At 46.9% G+C, this 15,282-nt stretch overlaps 1 protein-coding gene, 1 long non-coding RNA gene and 1 other non-coding gene across 3 annotated transcripts in view; 1 reads left to right on the forward strand and 2 right to left on the reverse strand.

Annotated features, from left to right (window-relative positions):
• The window catches only part of ZNF236 (zinc finger protein 236), a 101,289-nt gene extending 95,707 nt beyond the window's left edge, over nucleotides 1–5,582 (reverse strand). The window contains exon 1 of the mRNA XM_039236387.1: nucleotides 5,475–5,582. Coding sequence (XP_039092318.1) covers nucleotides 5,475–5,529 — 55 coding nt within the window. The 5' untranslated portion in view covers nucleotides 5,530–5,582. The remainder of the gene's footprint in view (nucleotides 1–5,474) is intronic.
• A 118-nt stretch (nucleotides 5,583–5,700) lies between these two features.
• On the forward strand, nucleotides 5,701–7,611 carry LOC120234513. Its single transcript, XR_005529116.1, has 2 exons — nucleotides 5,701–6,420; nucleotides 6,701–7,611. It is a non-coding gene; the product is annotated as an uncharacterized LOC120234513 (long non-coding RNA).
• A 3,897-nt stretch (nucleotides 7,612–11,508) lies between these two features.
• LOC120234532 lies at nucleotides 11,509–11,615 on the reverse strand. The gene has a single exon (XR_005529121.1). It is a non-coding gene; the product is annotated as a U6 spliceosomal RNA (small nuclear RNA).
• Between the last annotated feature and the right edge of the window lie 3,667 nt (nucleotides 11,616–15,282).

A 15,282-nucleotide genomic window follows, 5' to 3' on the forward strand; every position in this document is an offset into this window, starting at 1 on the left:
AATATTAAAAAAAAAAAAAAAAAAAAAAAAAAAAAGACACCACCAACGTTCTGGGTCGGTCTTCACTTTAAAAACCTGTGCACTTTCCATACAGATGTTCCGTTCCATTAACATCATCACTGAAGTACAATAATCAGGCCTTCCGAGAACTACACGTCCGGCTCCTCTTGGAAAACCACAAGCCACGGCAGTCACTAAACGGAGCAGAGCAGGAAGTCGCCCACACGGACAGATCGAGACCCCCGCACTTCTCCGAACCCCCCAGAAGCTGGCAGCCCCTACCTTTCCCTGCTCCGCTAGCCGGGGCGGCTGACTTCTAGACCCAGGGCACACCACCCGTTGATGCCACTGGTTATATTACGTAAATTATTATAATCCACGAAAGCAACCGTCTTCCACTGAGCTCAGAGGGATGTTAGGGGACGACACGTCAGAGGGCTCTGAGGCCGTCTCGTGCCCTCCAACCTGACCAGCTCGGCCACAGACCGCCGGTTTCCAGCCTTGACCACACAGTGGGATCACCAGGGCTCCACCTCACAGGTTCGGCTATAACCGGACTCAAGGCCCGGTCATCTGGATCTTTAAAATCTCCCTAGGTAATTGCAGTTTTGCCAGGGGTGAAAACCACCACCTGAGACCTTGATGTATTACTTCGCGTAAGAAAGTTCTAACGCTAAAAATGGTGTGAAAACACTAATTGCTTGCACAGAGAAACACAGTCTTTGCATACAGAGAAAATACAAAGATCCTGATATGTGATAACGATTATTTTAAAAACTGCTGAGTTGACTTTATCTAATGAAGAATTATGCTTTAGTACGGTTTCCCCCAAGCTGTATTTGTGTCAAACAACAAGATTTTTTTTTTAAATAAATCCTTGTAATGAAATATTTTTCCTTTATTGCAGAAAGACCAAGATTTTGAACCCGTGTTAACTCAATACTTGTTTCCAGGCTCATAAAATCTTTAAATTTTGTGTTGCCTAATACATTTTCCTCACAATACTAAAAACTCCAAGTTTCTGCCTACCTAAAAAGTTCAATTACAGAGAGTGAGGGGTGCTCCTTTACGAAAAAATCTTTTCATCCTCGGACACCTGATATTGTCAGAAAGCTCTTATGTGAAGCAGAAGCTGTCTCCCCTTAATTGTCACCGCCAGGAGTACCTAGTTCTCCCTGCTGAAGCGGAGGGGTCACCTCCAAATCTGAGGGCACGGGCCCTCCCGCCGTCCTGCACACAAAACCCGACTCTGAGTTTTGTGCTCTGAGCTCTTCCCACTAGTCAAGTCCCCTTGCGGGAAGAGGAGACGTCCTGAATGCAGGCAGTAAAACGTGGAGTGGCCATCTGAGCAACAGAGGACTTGGGATTCACTGGGTGCAGGCCCTGTCTGTCCCTGCTCTCTGGGAAGGAAGCATTACACACATCCCTCTAACAGACGGAGAGTGAGCAGGCTGACTGCCGGGACCGCTTGGGAGAAAAAGTGTGCCCCGTGCACTGCAAAGACCAAATGCAAGCCAGACGAGATCCCAAGACGTGGATTCATCAAGGTCACTACTGCTCAGTCCAACGAAGTATGATGAAGGCAAATTCCTCTCTCACCCACCCTTACACACCGAGGATAGTGCCGGGCACAAAGCAAGCGCTCGATAACACTCCCCCTCACTCAGAGCGGAGCCTCACTCACTACAGGGGTCCCCCTCACCCACAGGTGATGTACTGCAAGACCCCTGCGGACACCAGAAACCAGAGGCTGAGGAACCCTATACATCCGGTCTTCTACGCCTACACACCTGCCATGAAGTTGAGCACACACTGGGCACGGTACGAGATTACACACTGGGCGCGGTACAAGATTACCAAGAGCTAAAAATTGAGTAGACAACCACACCAACATTCCGTAGAAGTTGTGTGCGTGGGGTCACCCTCTCTCTCACTGGGCTGTGCTTGCCCTTCTTGTGATGACAGAAGATGACACAGTCCCCGAGGACGAGATGAAGGGAGCTGAGTGACCTTAGGCCTGTCAGGCACTGGGTCACAGAGTGAGGCCACCATGACCTTCTGAGGACAGGTCAGAGAGAGGATCATGTGCTTCGAGGACAGAACAGATGGACACATCGGATAAAGGGGGCCCACTGCACTCTCGTCCTGAGCCAATCATTATTTCGAGAAAGGTTCGTCGGTGAGCCTACCCCCAGCTCCTATTGAGGTTTCCATTCTGATGGCATTTTCTCCGGGAATCCTAGACTCCCAGTGACTGTTCTCTGCCACCCAAAGTGGTGTTCCTCTGTCACCTTCAGGGCACAGGGTCCCAAAGAGCCAAGGCAGAGGTCACATCTCTGTTGTTGAACTTTGCAACCCAGCCTCTAGCACAGCGACAGGAAGTGCTTTAAAATATTTGTTGAGTAAATTAACCCATACGTAGGGCCTTATATTTATCAAGGTGAAACAATGAAACGCACTATCTGGTCCAATGTGGATTCAAAGCCCCGCCATGCTGCTGACCAGCCAGGTAAACCTTCCGAATCACTTCACCTCTCTGAGCTACATTTCCTACATCTGTAAAAATCCCCACCAATCTTCCACGTTCTCCTTAGAAATAAATCTCATAATGGTAACACAGAAAACAAGGTAATTCGGGTAATGAGGAATATTATTAGCAGAGTTAAATGACGGAGCAACAATCCTCAAATATTTTGAACTCGGTATCTTTTGATGTTCTTAATTATTACCGAGGATTCCAACAACCTTAAGTTTATAGAGATTATATCATTATTTGCCCTACTAAGACTGAGCACTTCTTAAAATAGTTCTTGGGGCGCCTGGGTGGCTCAGCCTGTCAAGTGTCCACCTTCCGCTCAGGTCATGATCACACAGTTCATGAGTTCCAGCCCCATGTCAGGCTCTTTGCTGACAGCTCAGAACCTGGGAGCCTGCGTCGGATTACCTATCCCCAGCCTTCTCTGCCCCTCCCCTGCTCAATCTCTCTCTCTCTACAAAATAAAAACACTTTAAAAAAAGTAAAATAGTTCTTCATTTAAAAACAAAGATCTATCGTATATTAATGCAAATACATACTTTTTTAAAAAGTATATTCTTTAAAAACACAGTAAAGAGTTTTCACTTTTGGAAATCTCTTTAATGTCTGAAAAAACAAGTGGATCTTCCTATCTACTTCGGCATTCTCTCTGTTGCAATCAATATGTTGTGTTTCATTTTCCTGCAAATTATTTTACTGTGACCGATTGACTATGTTGTTTTTTGAGAGAAATGCATGAAGTTAACGCAGCTTCACAGTTTGGTGCCACCACTGCCTTGACTCGTGCAAAGGCATCAGCAATTTTACCCCAATCATGTTTGTACAATCAGTGCAAATGTTCACCAAGTGAGGAAACCAAATAGTATGGCTATGAAAAGATTTACCTTGCGGAGCCCCCAAAGTGTCTCCAGGAACTCCAAGGGTCCACGGACCACACTCTGAGAACCACTGAGGCAGAAAAAGCCTGGTGGAACGTGAAGTTATTATTGCAGACAGGTTTGAGGGAGGCCTTTTTTAGGAAGCTGCCGCCCTGAGACCTAAGGACGGAGTCGAGGAGGCGGATTCTCAGAATATCCGCGAGGAACAAGCGAGGAACTGAATGCTACAGTAGGAAGGGGGCAATGAGCCCTAGACAAAGGCCAGATCAACTAGGATCCTGCAGGAATGTGGATTTTACTTAAGAGAAATCCTTTGAAGAGTTTTACTCAGGGTGTGGCCATTTGATGTGCATTTTAAAGAGCTCCCCCAGGGACTGGTGATGGGCTTCTGAGGGGGCCAGCCTACCTGGGCCTCAAGTCCACCGGGAGCCAAGGACACAGCACGCGGAAGGGTGGGGCTCACTGCAAATACACTTCTGAGGGAGACGCTACGAGACTTAATTACGAACCGTCTTGGGGGATGAGAGAGAGAATTCTTAGGTCTGGGGCTTGAAAACGCAGGTGAACGGTGATGCCCTTGAGGACGACGGGAGGGACTGGGGGGCCCGGTTTCCAGACCAATTTTACATTCTCTCCCCCAGGCCTTCTTTCCAGCACCTCATATTATTTTGGGCACCTTAACAAAAGTAAAACCACTGAAGGAATTAAAGCCAAAGCCAAGCCCTGAGGTCCTTCCAGACGCCAAGAGGCGCTGGTCAAGACCCTGAGCAGCTACTGCCCGGCCGCAGGCCTGCACCCCGGACGGTTCCCCAGCGCGCGCCCCAGGGCCCCTACAAGCCTGGTGAGGGGCGGCCTCGCGCTCGGTCTGGGCGCCGGGTCGCGCGCCGGTCCTAACCGGACGCACTAGGAGACGAGCAGTAAGAGCGTCCAGCCAGGGACGTCCCGTCAGTACGTTGACACGACTCGCTGGTCTCTACCGCTCTCTCCCTACGTGCGATGAAGAGCAAAATCACACACCATCGAGCTGCAGTTTCCAGAACGGCCTTTCTCCGTTCTGAAAACCAGCGCGTGGTGCGCGCACCAGCCCCTGAGCGGGTCCCCGTTTACCCTCCTCCGGGAAGGGGCCGCCGGGCCGCCGGGCTCGGGACCACCTAGCGACAGGTACGAGCCCCGGGAGCGCGTCCCTACGTCCGCACAGCCCCCTCTACGACCCGCCCCCGGTGCCCCCAGTGCCCCCGGGCCCTGCCGGTCCCCCGCCCCCACCCCCGGCCTCCAGGCCCCGGGCCGGGTCCCCTCAGGGGTCCCTCAGGCCCGACCCCCCCGGACCGCGCGCTCGAGGGCCTCCCCGGGGCCTCCCCGCCGGGGCCGCGCAGCGAGCGCGCACTCGGCGCTCCGGGGCGGCAGGGCCGCCGCGCCCTCAGGCCCACGGGGAGGGCGGGCCCTGCCGTCCGCCCACGCTACGCGGGGCCTCGGAGATGGCGGCGGGGCCCGGCGTCCCCGCGACCCGCCCGCGGACGGCGCCTCTTTCAGGCCGGCCGCCCGGGAACGCCGGGCTGGGCGGCGGGCGGGCCGGGGAGGCCGGATCCCCGCGGGCGGAGGACGGCAGGGGAGGAGGGCGGCCGGGGGAGGAGGAGGGGGAGGAGGGGGAGGGAGGAGGGCGGCGGCGGCGGCGCGCACCTCGCCCCCGGCCCCGCCGCCGCCGCCCGCCCGGCCCAGGAAAGTAGGGGGGGGGGGGGGAGGGGGGAGGGCGGCGGCGGCGGCGCGCACCTCGCCCCCGGCCCCGCCGCCGCCGCCCGCCCGGCCCAGGAAAGTAGGCCCAGCCCGGCGGAGGGGCCCGCCGCGCCGCGCCGGTATCATTCCGCCCGCGCCCTGCGGCCCGCACTCGGGCGGCGGCGGCTGTGGAGGCGGCGGGCGCGGCGGCGGCGGGCCCCGGCCCCGGCCCCACTCGCCGCCCCCGGCCCCGCCGCCCCCGGGCCGCTCCCGGCGCCCTTCGCGCCGCATCCGGGGACTATATTCGCGCGGAGCGGCACAGCGCGGCCGGCCGGGCCGGGGCCGCTTACCGGTGTCGCCGCGCGCCTTGCTCTCCTTGGGCTTCGGGGGGCGGCCCCGCGGCATCGTCGGCGGCGGCGGCGGCGGCGGCGGCGGACCACCCCTCGGCCGCACACACACTCACACACATACACTCGGCGGAGCGCGCACGCGCGGGGACCGGCCGCGGGGACGCGGCGCGCGCCCGGCCGAGCGGCGGAGGCGGGCTGAGCGGGCGGAGCGGCCGGGGAGGGCGGGCGGCCGCCGAGCCCTGTCTGAGCGCCCGCGGGCCTCACGGGGGGAAGGCGCCCGAGTGAGCGAACGGGAGAGCTAGAACCGAGCCAACTTCGGCGGGTTCCATGGCCCGGCAGGCCGCGTTAGGGGCGTTGGGCGCGGGCGCGCGGTGGGGGCGGGGAGCGGCGCCTTGCGCATGCGCGGTCCGCCGTTCGGGCCTGGTGCGGACAGAGGGCCTTCGGGCCGCGGTCGCCTGGCGGCCGCTGCCTCCGACAGCCGTTGTCACCGTCGGTCACTTTGGTCCCGCCTCAGTCGCCCTGGGTCCCTACAGTCTGACAGGGCAGGCGGGCCGCAGTCACGCTGGGTCACCCTCGGGCCTGCTCGGCGGGGAGCGGCATGTGGTCGCCGTCCTCTCCCTAGGTCCCGACGGCCGGCCTGGGGGAGCGGAAGGGCCGCGGTCACTCCTTCCCAATGGCCTGAGGGGGGCTGGGCGCCATGGTCACCGTCAGTCTCGGTCGGAGGGGAGCGGGCTGTGGTCACCCTCGGTCACCCGCTGTCCCCACGTCTGGCCTGAGGGGGGCGCGCATTCCAGTGTGTGTCCAGCCGCAGTCCGCAGCCTGGACCGCCGTCAGGAGAACGGGGGAGGTGCCCTCTGAAGTGGCACAGGTGTGAGAAAGCTTTCCTGGTGGACGAAACCCACAAGGAAAACGACAAGGATGTGCCAGGTGCCCCATACGTGCTCCTGTACGTTTACGTGTGTCACCTAATTGCAGGGAACACGGCGTGGCGTCATCCTCCGGGGTCCCGCGGGACGGCCTCCCCTGCCCCCTCCCGCACTCTGTGGGCCGAAGTCCTGGGAACCTGAACTCACAAACCAGGGGACCTGGGCAGACAAGACCTCCCCAGACGTCACTAATGTGCCTGTCGTCTGGTGTAATGCAATAAAATGTAGTTTCAGATGTGATGACCTTTTACTTCTGCTGCTGCTCATACTAACGTGCATAAAATTCTGACCCTGTAACAGGACCAGTGAGGTGACCTGATCACACAGGGAGCCATCATGCCGCAGAGAGTAGCCTCAGAGTCTTAGTGTCCTCGGGAAAATCTGCAAGTAATGATCAACTGCATGCAAGGTATTATGAGAATGCAAAGAGAAAACAATCCGCCCCCAAAAAACGGGGAGCCATGGAGCAAGAAAGACTAAAGACGGAGGTTTAAAAGCCAATGGAGGAACTTCAGAAGGACAAGGTAAGTTACGGTTAGGAAAGGAAACAGGAAAGATGCTCTTAAACTTGTGAATGGCTGCATCCTAACAGAGATGGTAAGAAAGGGCTTCCCAGGGAGAGGCGACAGGGTAAAAAAGGGAAAGAAAAAAACCCTGAAGAGTCTTTTGCCACGTGCCTTGTATATGTCCACTTTTGTTTACATATATTCATCCAAATCCTGCAAAAACAAAGCAGGTAATCCTATTTGAGAAGAAACCAGCTCAGAGAGTTTATCTAACCAACATCAGCCAGCCAGTGAATGGCAAATGGAACTTAATAACATCTGCAGTTTTTAACATTTTAGTGTTTTACATAATCCTGCAAGTACCATCTTACAGGTGATGCTGAGGCTCAGAGGCGTTAAGTGATTTGATCAAGGGAACATAGCCTGTTAGCAAGTCCAAGGTGCAAACCAAATCTCACAGGTTCATCCCACGTACACAGTTGCATCAAAGCAGAAATACACCTAAGGTGAAACAAAATATGACAGTATTAACATGTATATCAGGGCTAGCATAGGTATAAGGCTGAGAAGGCAGATCATAAGAATTTGTAAATCAATTTGGATGATGATGATGTGTGTAAATGCATACCTACTTTGTTCCAAAGAGGATTTGAAGCACAGGAAAATACAAAGGAGGAAATTAGGAGAAAGGAAGAAAGTAGGAAATCAAAGGGAGTAAGTGCCTAAGAAAGTCCTATGTAGTTCTAAAAGGTGAGTAGGAAATTGAACTCCAGGTTTCTTAGCCCAAGAAGTAGACAGGATTAGTAACAAGATTCTTACTTATCCATAAAAAACAGCTGTATCCCTATTCCTGTGTCCCTACGTAGTTTCCCAGGACTGTTTCTTTTCTTACCATCCGTATGCATACACAACATATCTGTGAACAGAGGCAATCTAACTTCTTCCCCTATGATTTGGATGCCTTTTATATCTTTTTCTTGCCTAATTGCTCTGGCGAGGACTTCCAGCAATGATGAATAGGAGCGCTGAGAGTGGACACCCTGGTCTTATTCCTGATCTTAGAGGGAAAGCTTTGAACATTTCACCACTGAGTACAGGGTTAGCTGTGGGTTTGTCATATATGGCCTTTATTATGCTAAGGTACATTCTTTCCGTACCCAATTTATTGAGAGCTTTTATCACAAAAGGATGTTGAGTTTTGTCAAGCACTTTTTCTTTATCTACTGAGATGAACATGAATCTTTTATCTGTTAATGTGGTGTCTCACATTAATTTGTATTGCTTTCCAAGGATAAATTACATTTTATTATGGTGTGTAATTCTTTTAATGTGCTGAATTCAGTTTGCTAGTACTTTATTGAAAGTGTTTGCATTTACATTCATCAGGGATATTGGCCTGTAGTTTTGTTTTCTTGTAGTATCCTTCCCTGGCTTTGGTATCTGGGTACCCTGGCCTCATAAAATGAGTTTAAGACTATTCCCTCTCTTCAGTTTTTTGAAAGAGTTTGAGAAAGATTGGTGTTATTTGTTAATGTTTGGTAGAATTCACTGGTGAAACAATCTTTTACTGGGCTTTTCTTTGGTGGGAGAATTTTTGAGAGAGAGCCGGAAAGGGGCAGAGGGAGAGAGAGAGAATCCCAAAAAGACTCCACGCCCAGTATGGAGCCTGACACAGAGTTCAATCTCATAACCATGATATCATGACCGAGGCCAAAATTAAGAGTCAGACTCTCAACCAAGTGAGCCATCCAGGTTCCCCACCTTTGATGGGAGACCTTGTTTTTCTTTTTTTAGATTTAATCTCTTATTCATTGGTCTCTTGGAATTTTATGTTTCTTCAGGATTCAGTCTTGGGAGGTTGTATGTAGGTTAGATCTCTAGACTCATCCTCCTAGATGTCTCAGAGGGTTCCATGGAAGGCTGCTCTTTTATTCCATCTCATTTTTAAATTGATAGCTAGAGAGACACAAAAAAGGGGGACATAAAACGTATGCTCCCCAGCACCACCACACAAGGCACAGCCAGAGAACAGGACAGGCAGCCTGCAAGACCCAGCTGCTCCTCCCTGGAGGTGTCCTCTTCTTCAGGCATCTGCTCTCCTGACGCCATGGCAACCATCCCCTTGCCTTGATGACTGTACAGTCTTTTCAGATGGCTTTAAATCAATCTGTTAGTCAGCTGATCCAGCTTTTCTACTGTCTCTTAAATATTTTCCAGATTCTTCTGTGGCTTGTGTCTTTGCTCATATTGGGTTTGTGAGATTCATCAGCACTGATGTGTATAGCTGGAGTTCATTTATTTTCACTGTTGGACAGCATCTTGTAAGACTATGCCAGCGTTTATTCATTCAGTCCATTGTTGGCAGACTTTGGGGTAACATCAAGTTGCTTTTCTGTTTGCTGTTTTTATGAACACACTGCTATGACTATTCTTGCCCTTGCCTTCTGGTGTTGAGGTGTTTGTTTGTTTTTAATACAGGATGAAAATATTTTTTGCTTTCAATTTGTTCCATGTCAGCTAAGTTTACTTCCCTATACTTTCTCGCCTTTTTTTGGACTGACATTTTTTTCTCACTCTGCTTTTCTCCCTTTTGCTAGTTTGAAAATTATTCTCTGTTCTGTTAAGGGTAACCTAGAAACTTCAAGATGATGCTGATGAAAGTAGAACGTAATCAACATCTAGTAGAATGTTAATCAACATCTTTACTCTTCTCCTAATTCATATACTATTTGTTTTTTGGTGTTTTAATTCTACTCTAAAATGCAGAAGAAATTAATTGTTTTATTTAGTCTAATTTGTGTATATTACTTACATATATTCCAAATTTTTGTCCTCTACATTCCTCCTTATGCCTCCAGACTTCATCTCCTGTCTCTGTCTCATGTACACACTTTACAATTTCACTTAGAGAATACGACTAGCAACCCTTAGCATTTTTTGTTTATCTGAAAATGTCTTTATTTTGTTTTCATTCTTTTGTAACTTTTTCTTGTTAAATAATTCTAGTTGAACAATTCTTTCAATCCACTGAAAGTATTCCACTTTTAGCTTAGCTTCGGTTGTTAAGTGATGGAGAGTCAGTTATGAGTCTTCTGTCTTTTGCACATCATCCCTCCTGCCCCCCACTGGAAGCTTCTGTGACCTTCTCTCAGCCATTGGTGCCCTGCGTTTTTATTAAGGTGTGCCTAAGTGTGAATTCTTTTCACTATACATTCAGACGTTCACTAGGAATTCTCAGGGATTATTTCTACAAAGATGGCCCTAGCTCCATTCTTTTTCTTGGTCTTGGAGTTCCAGCCAGACTTACAATAGGCCTTCTCATGCTCCATTTTCCTTAATTTTCCTTTCATATTTTCTCTTTTTCTCTGTCCCGCATCTTGGATGTCCCGCATTTTAAGACTTATTTTGCAGTTGACCAATTGTATCTTCTGCTATGTCTTCAGTTAAACCTATCCATTGAGTTTGATAACTCAATTATGTTTTATCTTGTATAATTTGATTATTTTTCTAATCTACTTGGTAAGTTTTTCCAATGTTTTAATGACAAAATTATCAAACATACAAAATTGCTGAAAAAATAGTATAATGAACTCCCATGTACTGACACTTAGATTCAACAGTCTTGATATTTTTGCCATATCTGCTTTATCTATTTATTTTTCTATTGTCTTCTGTTTTTCTGTGTGTGTGGTTTTTCTTCTTATTTTGCTTTTGCCAGGCTATTTGCAATAAGCTGTAGATCATCTTACCCCTAACTATGCCAGCATGATTCTCTTAAGAATTCATGTATTTCCTTACATGTCAACGATATCATTACTATACCTAAGAAGAGTACTACTAATCTCCTAATATATTCACTATCCAGTCCAGATTCTAAGACTCCCAATTATTTCTAAAGTTTCTTATTTTCCCAATCAGGATCCAAGAAGGACTCATGTCTTAAATTCTTATTGTGCCTCATTTTATTTTTAGTAGCTTTGTTGAAATATAACTGACATAGATGAGCTGCACAGATGAAAGGGTAAAGTGTGATAAATTTGGACACATGTATACAAATGTGAAGTCATCAGTACAATCAAGACGTGAACATACCCTGTCACCCAGACACTTCCTTGCTTTGTCCCCATGCACTCACCGCCTCCCTGATCCCCAGTTTCCAGGCAACTACTGACCTTTTTGTCACTATAATTAGATCTATATAATCTAGAGTTTTTTGTATAAATGGAATCATATAATACGTATTCTTTTTGCCTAACTTCTTTCACTCACAGTAATTATTTTAAGATTGACCCATGTGTTGTCAGAATCAATAGTTCATTCCTTTTTATTGCCAAATGGTATTTATTTTCCTTTTTTATTGATATAATTTACAAATGACATATTCATTGCACGTGTATAATATACTTGTATATAATTGTATATATTGCAAAATGATCCAGGTAAGTCTAGTTAACATCCATCACCACACGGAGTTACAATTTTTTTCCTTGTGGTGAGAATTTTTAAGATCTACTCCCTTAGCAAATTTCAAATATGCAATACCGTGTTATTAACTACAGGCACCAGGCTGTACATTATATTTTCAGTACGTACTCATTTTATAAAAATCTGGAATGCTTCAAAAATGTGAGTGTCCTGCTTATACAGGGGCTATGCCAATTTTCTCCGTTTCATTCCAATTTTACTATACGTGCTGCCAAAGAGAGCATTGAATAGTATCTCATTTTATGGACATACCACAGTTTCTCCATCCAGTTTCCGTTGATGGACGTTGGGTTGATGATTTTAAACAGGAGCCAGACGAGGGTGACAGAATGAGGCACCTTGTGCACGACAGTCAAGGAGATGCCCCCTCTCAGGTCTGTACACACGTTCCACTCTTGACCTTGTACAGGCCCTGATTGTAGACAAAACTGCTGTGAACATTTGCATCAAGTCTGGCCGTAGACCCCCGTTTTCATTTTTCTTGGGTAAATACCCAGGAGCGGGATGGTAGGGTCATATGGCAGCTGTTTCGTCAACTTTTTTCGAAGCTGCTAAACTGCTTTCCAAAGCAGTTTTACCGTCTGACGTTTCTACCAGCAACATGTTTCATTCCAATTGCTCCACCTACTCACCAACACTTGGTGTGGTCAACCTTCCGAATTTCAGTCTTTCTGGTAGACGTGCAATGGTGGTTTTTATTTGCCTTTCTCTAATAATTAATGAATGATATTGAGCTTTTTTTTTTTTTTTCAATCTGCTTATTTGCTATCCATGCATGGTCTTTGATGTAGTATCTGTTCAAATTTTTGCCCGTTTTTAATTGGGTTGTTTGTTATCCCACTGCGATGCAAAGTTATTTGCATATTCCGAATACAGTCTCTCTGTCGGTTATATGTTTTGTAGTATTTTCTCCTAGCATGTGGCTTGTCTTTTCATTTCCACAACAGTGTCTTTGGAATTGTGTACGAGTTTGCTTTTGTTGAAGTTCACGTTATCAATTGCTTCATGCCTTTTGTGTCATTTCAAGGAAACTTTGCCAAACCCAAACTAAGATTTTCTCTTATATTTAGGTCTTTCCTCATTATTGAAGTTTTAGCTCTTTTATTTAGGTCTTTCTTCATTATGACTTAATTCCTATATATGGTATGAGGTAAGGGTGGAATTTCATTTTTTTTCAATATGCAATCCAACTGTTTCAGCGCTATTTGATTAAAAGATGATTATTCCTCCATTGAAATGTCTTGTCAACATAAAGTTAATTAATCATATATGTATGGGTCTATTCTGGACTCAGTTTTATTTTTGTGTTTATCTATCTACAATGCCACACACATTTCCTGAATTTTAAAATCAGCTCATCAATTTCCAAAAAAAAAATTTTTTTTAAGCCAGCTATGATTTTGAGTAGAATTGCTTTGAATCTGGGGCACCTGGGTGGTTCAGTGGGTTAAGTGTCTGACTCTTGATTTTAGCTCAGGTCATGATCTCACAGTTCATGGGATCAAGCCCCACATTGGGCTCTTCCTTAACAGCATGGAGCCTGCTTGGGATGCTCTCCCTCTCTCTCTCTCTCTCTCTCTCTCTCTCTCTCTCTCTCTCTCAAAATAAATTAATAAACTTTAAAAAATTGCTTTGAATCCATTAATTAATTTGAGAGAAATTTATGCCTTAACAATAGAGTTACCCAATCTGTGACCACAATGTCTCTTTTCATTTACTCAGGACTCTTATTTCTCTCAGCTCTGTTTTCTAGTTTTTGGTGATTAGCTCTTGTACATCTTTTGTCAAATATATCCTTCCTATTTCATTTAAGTATTTATTCAAGTTTATTTGAGAGAGAGACAGCACAAAGTGGGGGAGGTACAGAGAGGAAGGAAGAGAATGCCAAGCAGGCTCCATGCTGCCAGCACAGAGCCCAGTGCAGGGCTTGAACTCATAAAACCACGACCATGACCTGAGCCGGAACCAAAAGTTGGACGCTTAACCAAATGAGCTACCCAAATGAAATACTAGGCACCCCAGTATTTCACGTTTTTGATGTTATGTTAAACATATTGTTTATCTAGTTTCAAATTGATTGTTCAATTTATTTTTAATATTGGTTGTTTATCCTGAAACCTTGTTAAATGTACAAGTAGCTTTTTCTATAGATCCCAAAAGGTTTTTTTAAATAAATGATTATGATTTCTGAAAATCAACTGTTTTACTTCTTTTCCAGTATGGAGTCCTTTTTTCTTTTATTTTCTGGCTTTATTGCACCATCCAGAACTTTTTGTTTTCTTTTGTTTTTAAATTTATTTTAATGATTATTCTGAGAGAGAGAAACAGAGCAGAAACAGGGGAAGGCAGAGAGAGAAGGAGACATAGAATCCGAAGCAGGCTCTAAGCTGTCAGCACAGAGCCTGATGCAGGGCTCAAACTCACAGACCGCAATATCATGACCTGAGCTGACCTCAGGTGCTTAACCAACTGAACCACCCAGGTGCCCATGCACTGGCCAGAACTTCTAAGACTAGCTATAGTACTAATGGGTGAATGTTGTAATAGCAACTATCTTTTTCCCCCTTGATATGAGAGGGAAAAGGATTCAGTGTGTTGCTATTAATTAGGATACTATCTAGAAGTTTTCTATAGTTGTCCTTTATCATATTAAGGACATTCTCCTGTTTTCCCAGATGGTGAGAGTTTCCATCATGAATGAATGTTGTTGCCATCACTAACATTTTGTTATGAATTTTTGCATCTGTGTTTATGAGGGGTATCAGTCTGTAGTTCTTTTGTTTTGTAGGTTTCTGTTTTTGTTTTTATTCCTGTTAAGTGTTTTTCTCGTCTTTGTATTAAGTTAATATAGTCTCCTAATATGAATTGCGAAGTATTCCTTTCTCTTGAGTTTTATGGAAGAGGTTAGCATTAGCACACTTTTCATGTTTTATAATGTTTAGGCTTTCCAATTTGCTACTGTTGTTTTTTTTTTTTTTTTTTTTTCTTAGCTCCCAAGGATTAAACACCAGTAGACAGGATTCAAGCTAAGGGTAATAAGGAAGAAAACAAAAACATTGGGTATCAATCACTTGCAGCCAGGCATGTTTACATGTTTAATCTCTTTTAGTTGCCCCAGGTGGGGAAGCGTGCATATGATTCCCGTTTTACGAGTCTGTCGAATGATGTTAAGTAAGGTGCCTAAGATAACACAGTATTGGAATTCAGGTCCAAAGGCAGGTCTGTAAGTCTCCAGAACCTGCAAACTGAAGTATATGCCTAGTAGTCTGAGAAACTAAGATCCGGGATGTGGATTCAACATCGCTCCAGAGTTGTTTACATGCACGGATGGCATATTGAACTAGACTCAAATCCACCTGACACTGAAGCTGCCACGGTAGTTTCAGGAATAAATTGACTTACTATGGCGCCTGAGAAAATGGAACTAACATGGTCATTGGGCCAACAACAATAATAATGTACAATAAACTGACAAGTAAGATGATTGCTGAGTCCAGGGGGAACTCACAGTGATCCCAATCGGTCCCGTCTCGTGACTCTTTCAGAAGCACTCTGTAGCCTGAGAGATTGGGCTCCAGGGGTGGTGTGAGGACTAGCAAAGAACTGACTGGGGGAGGGGTTGAGGGGGTGAGGGAACCTATGGCCTAACAGCATGATTCCAAAAGCCACAGTCAGCTGATATGCAATAAGGATTGATGTTCAAACATCCAAATGAGAAAGCAAGTGATGTGAATGTCTTGAATAATAAGGAAGGAACGCGACTTCACGAGGACACAGAACAGGGTCAGGAGCGGCGATGGGGTACAAAGGTGGGAGAACAAACTCTGTCATCAGTGAGGGGACAGCGGGACAACCGTGAGTGACGACAGGCTCCTGGGAGGAAGAGATTGC

The sequence above is a fragment of the Hyaena hyaena genome, unplaced genomic scaffold (assembly GCF_003009895.1).
Source record: "Hyaena hyaena isolate Hyena2069 unplaced genomic scaffold, ASM300989v1 scaffold_110, whole genome shotgun sequence".
In the NCBI taxonomy this organism is placed as follows: Eukaryota; Metazoa; Chordata; class Mammalia; order Carnivora; family Hyaenidae; genus Hyaena; species Hyaena hyaena.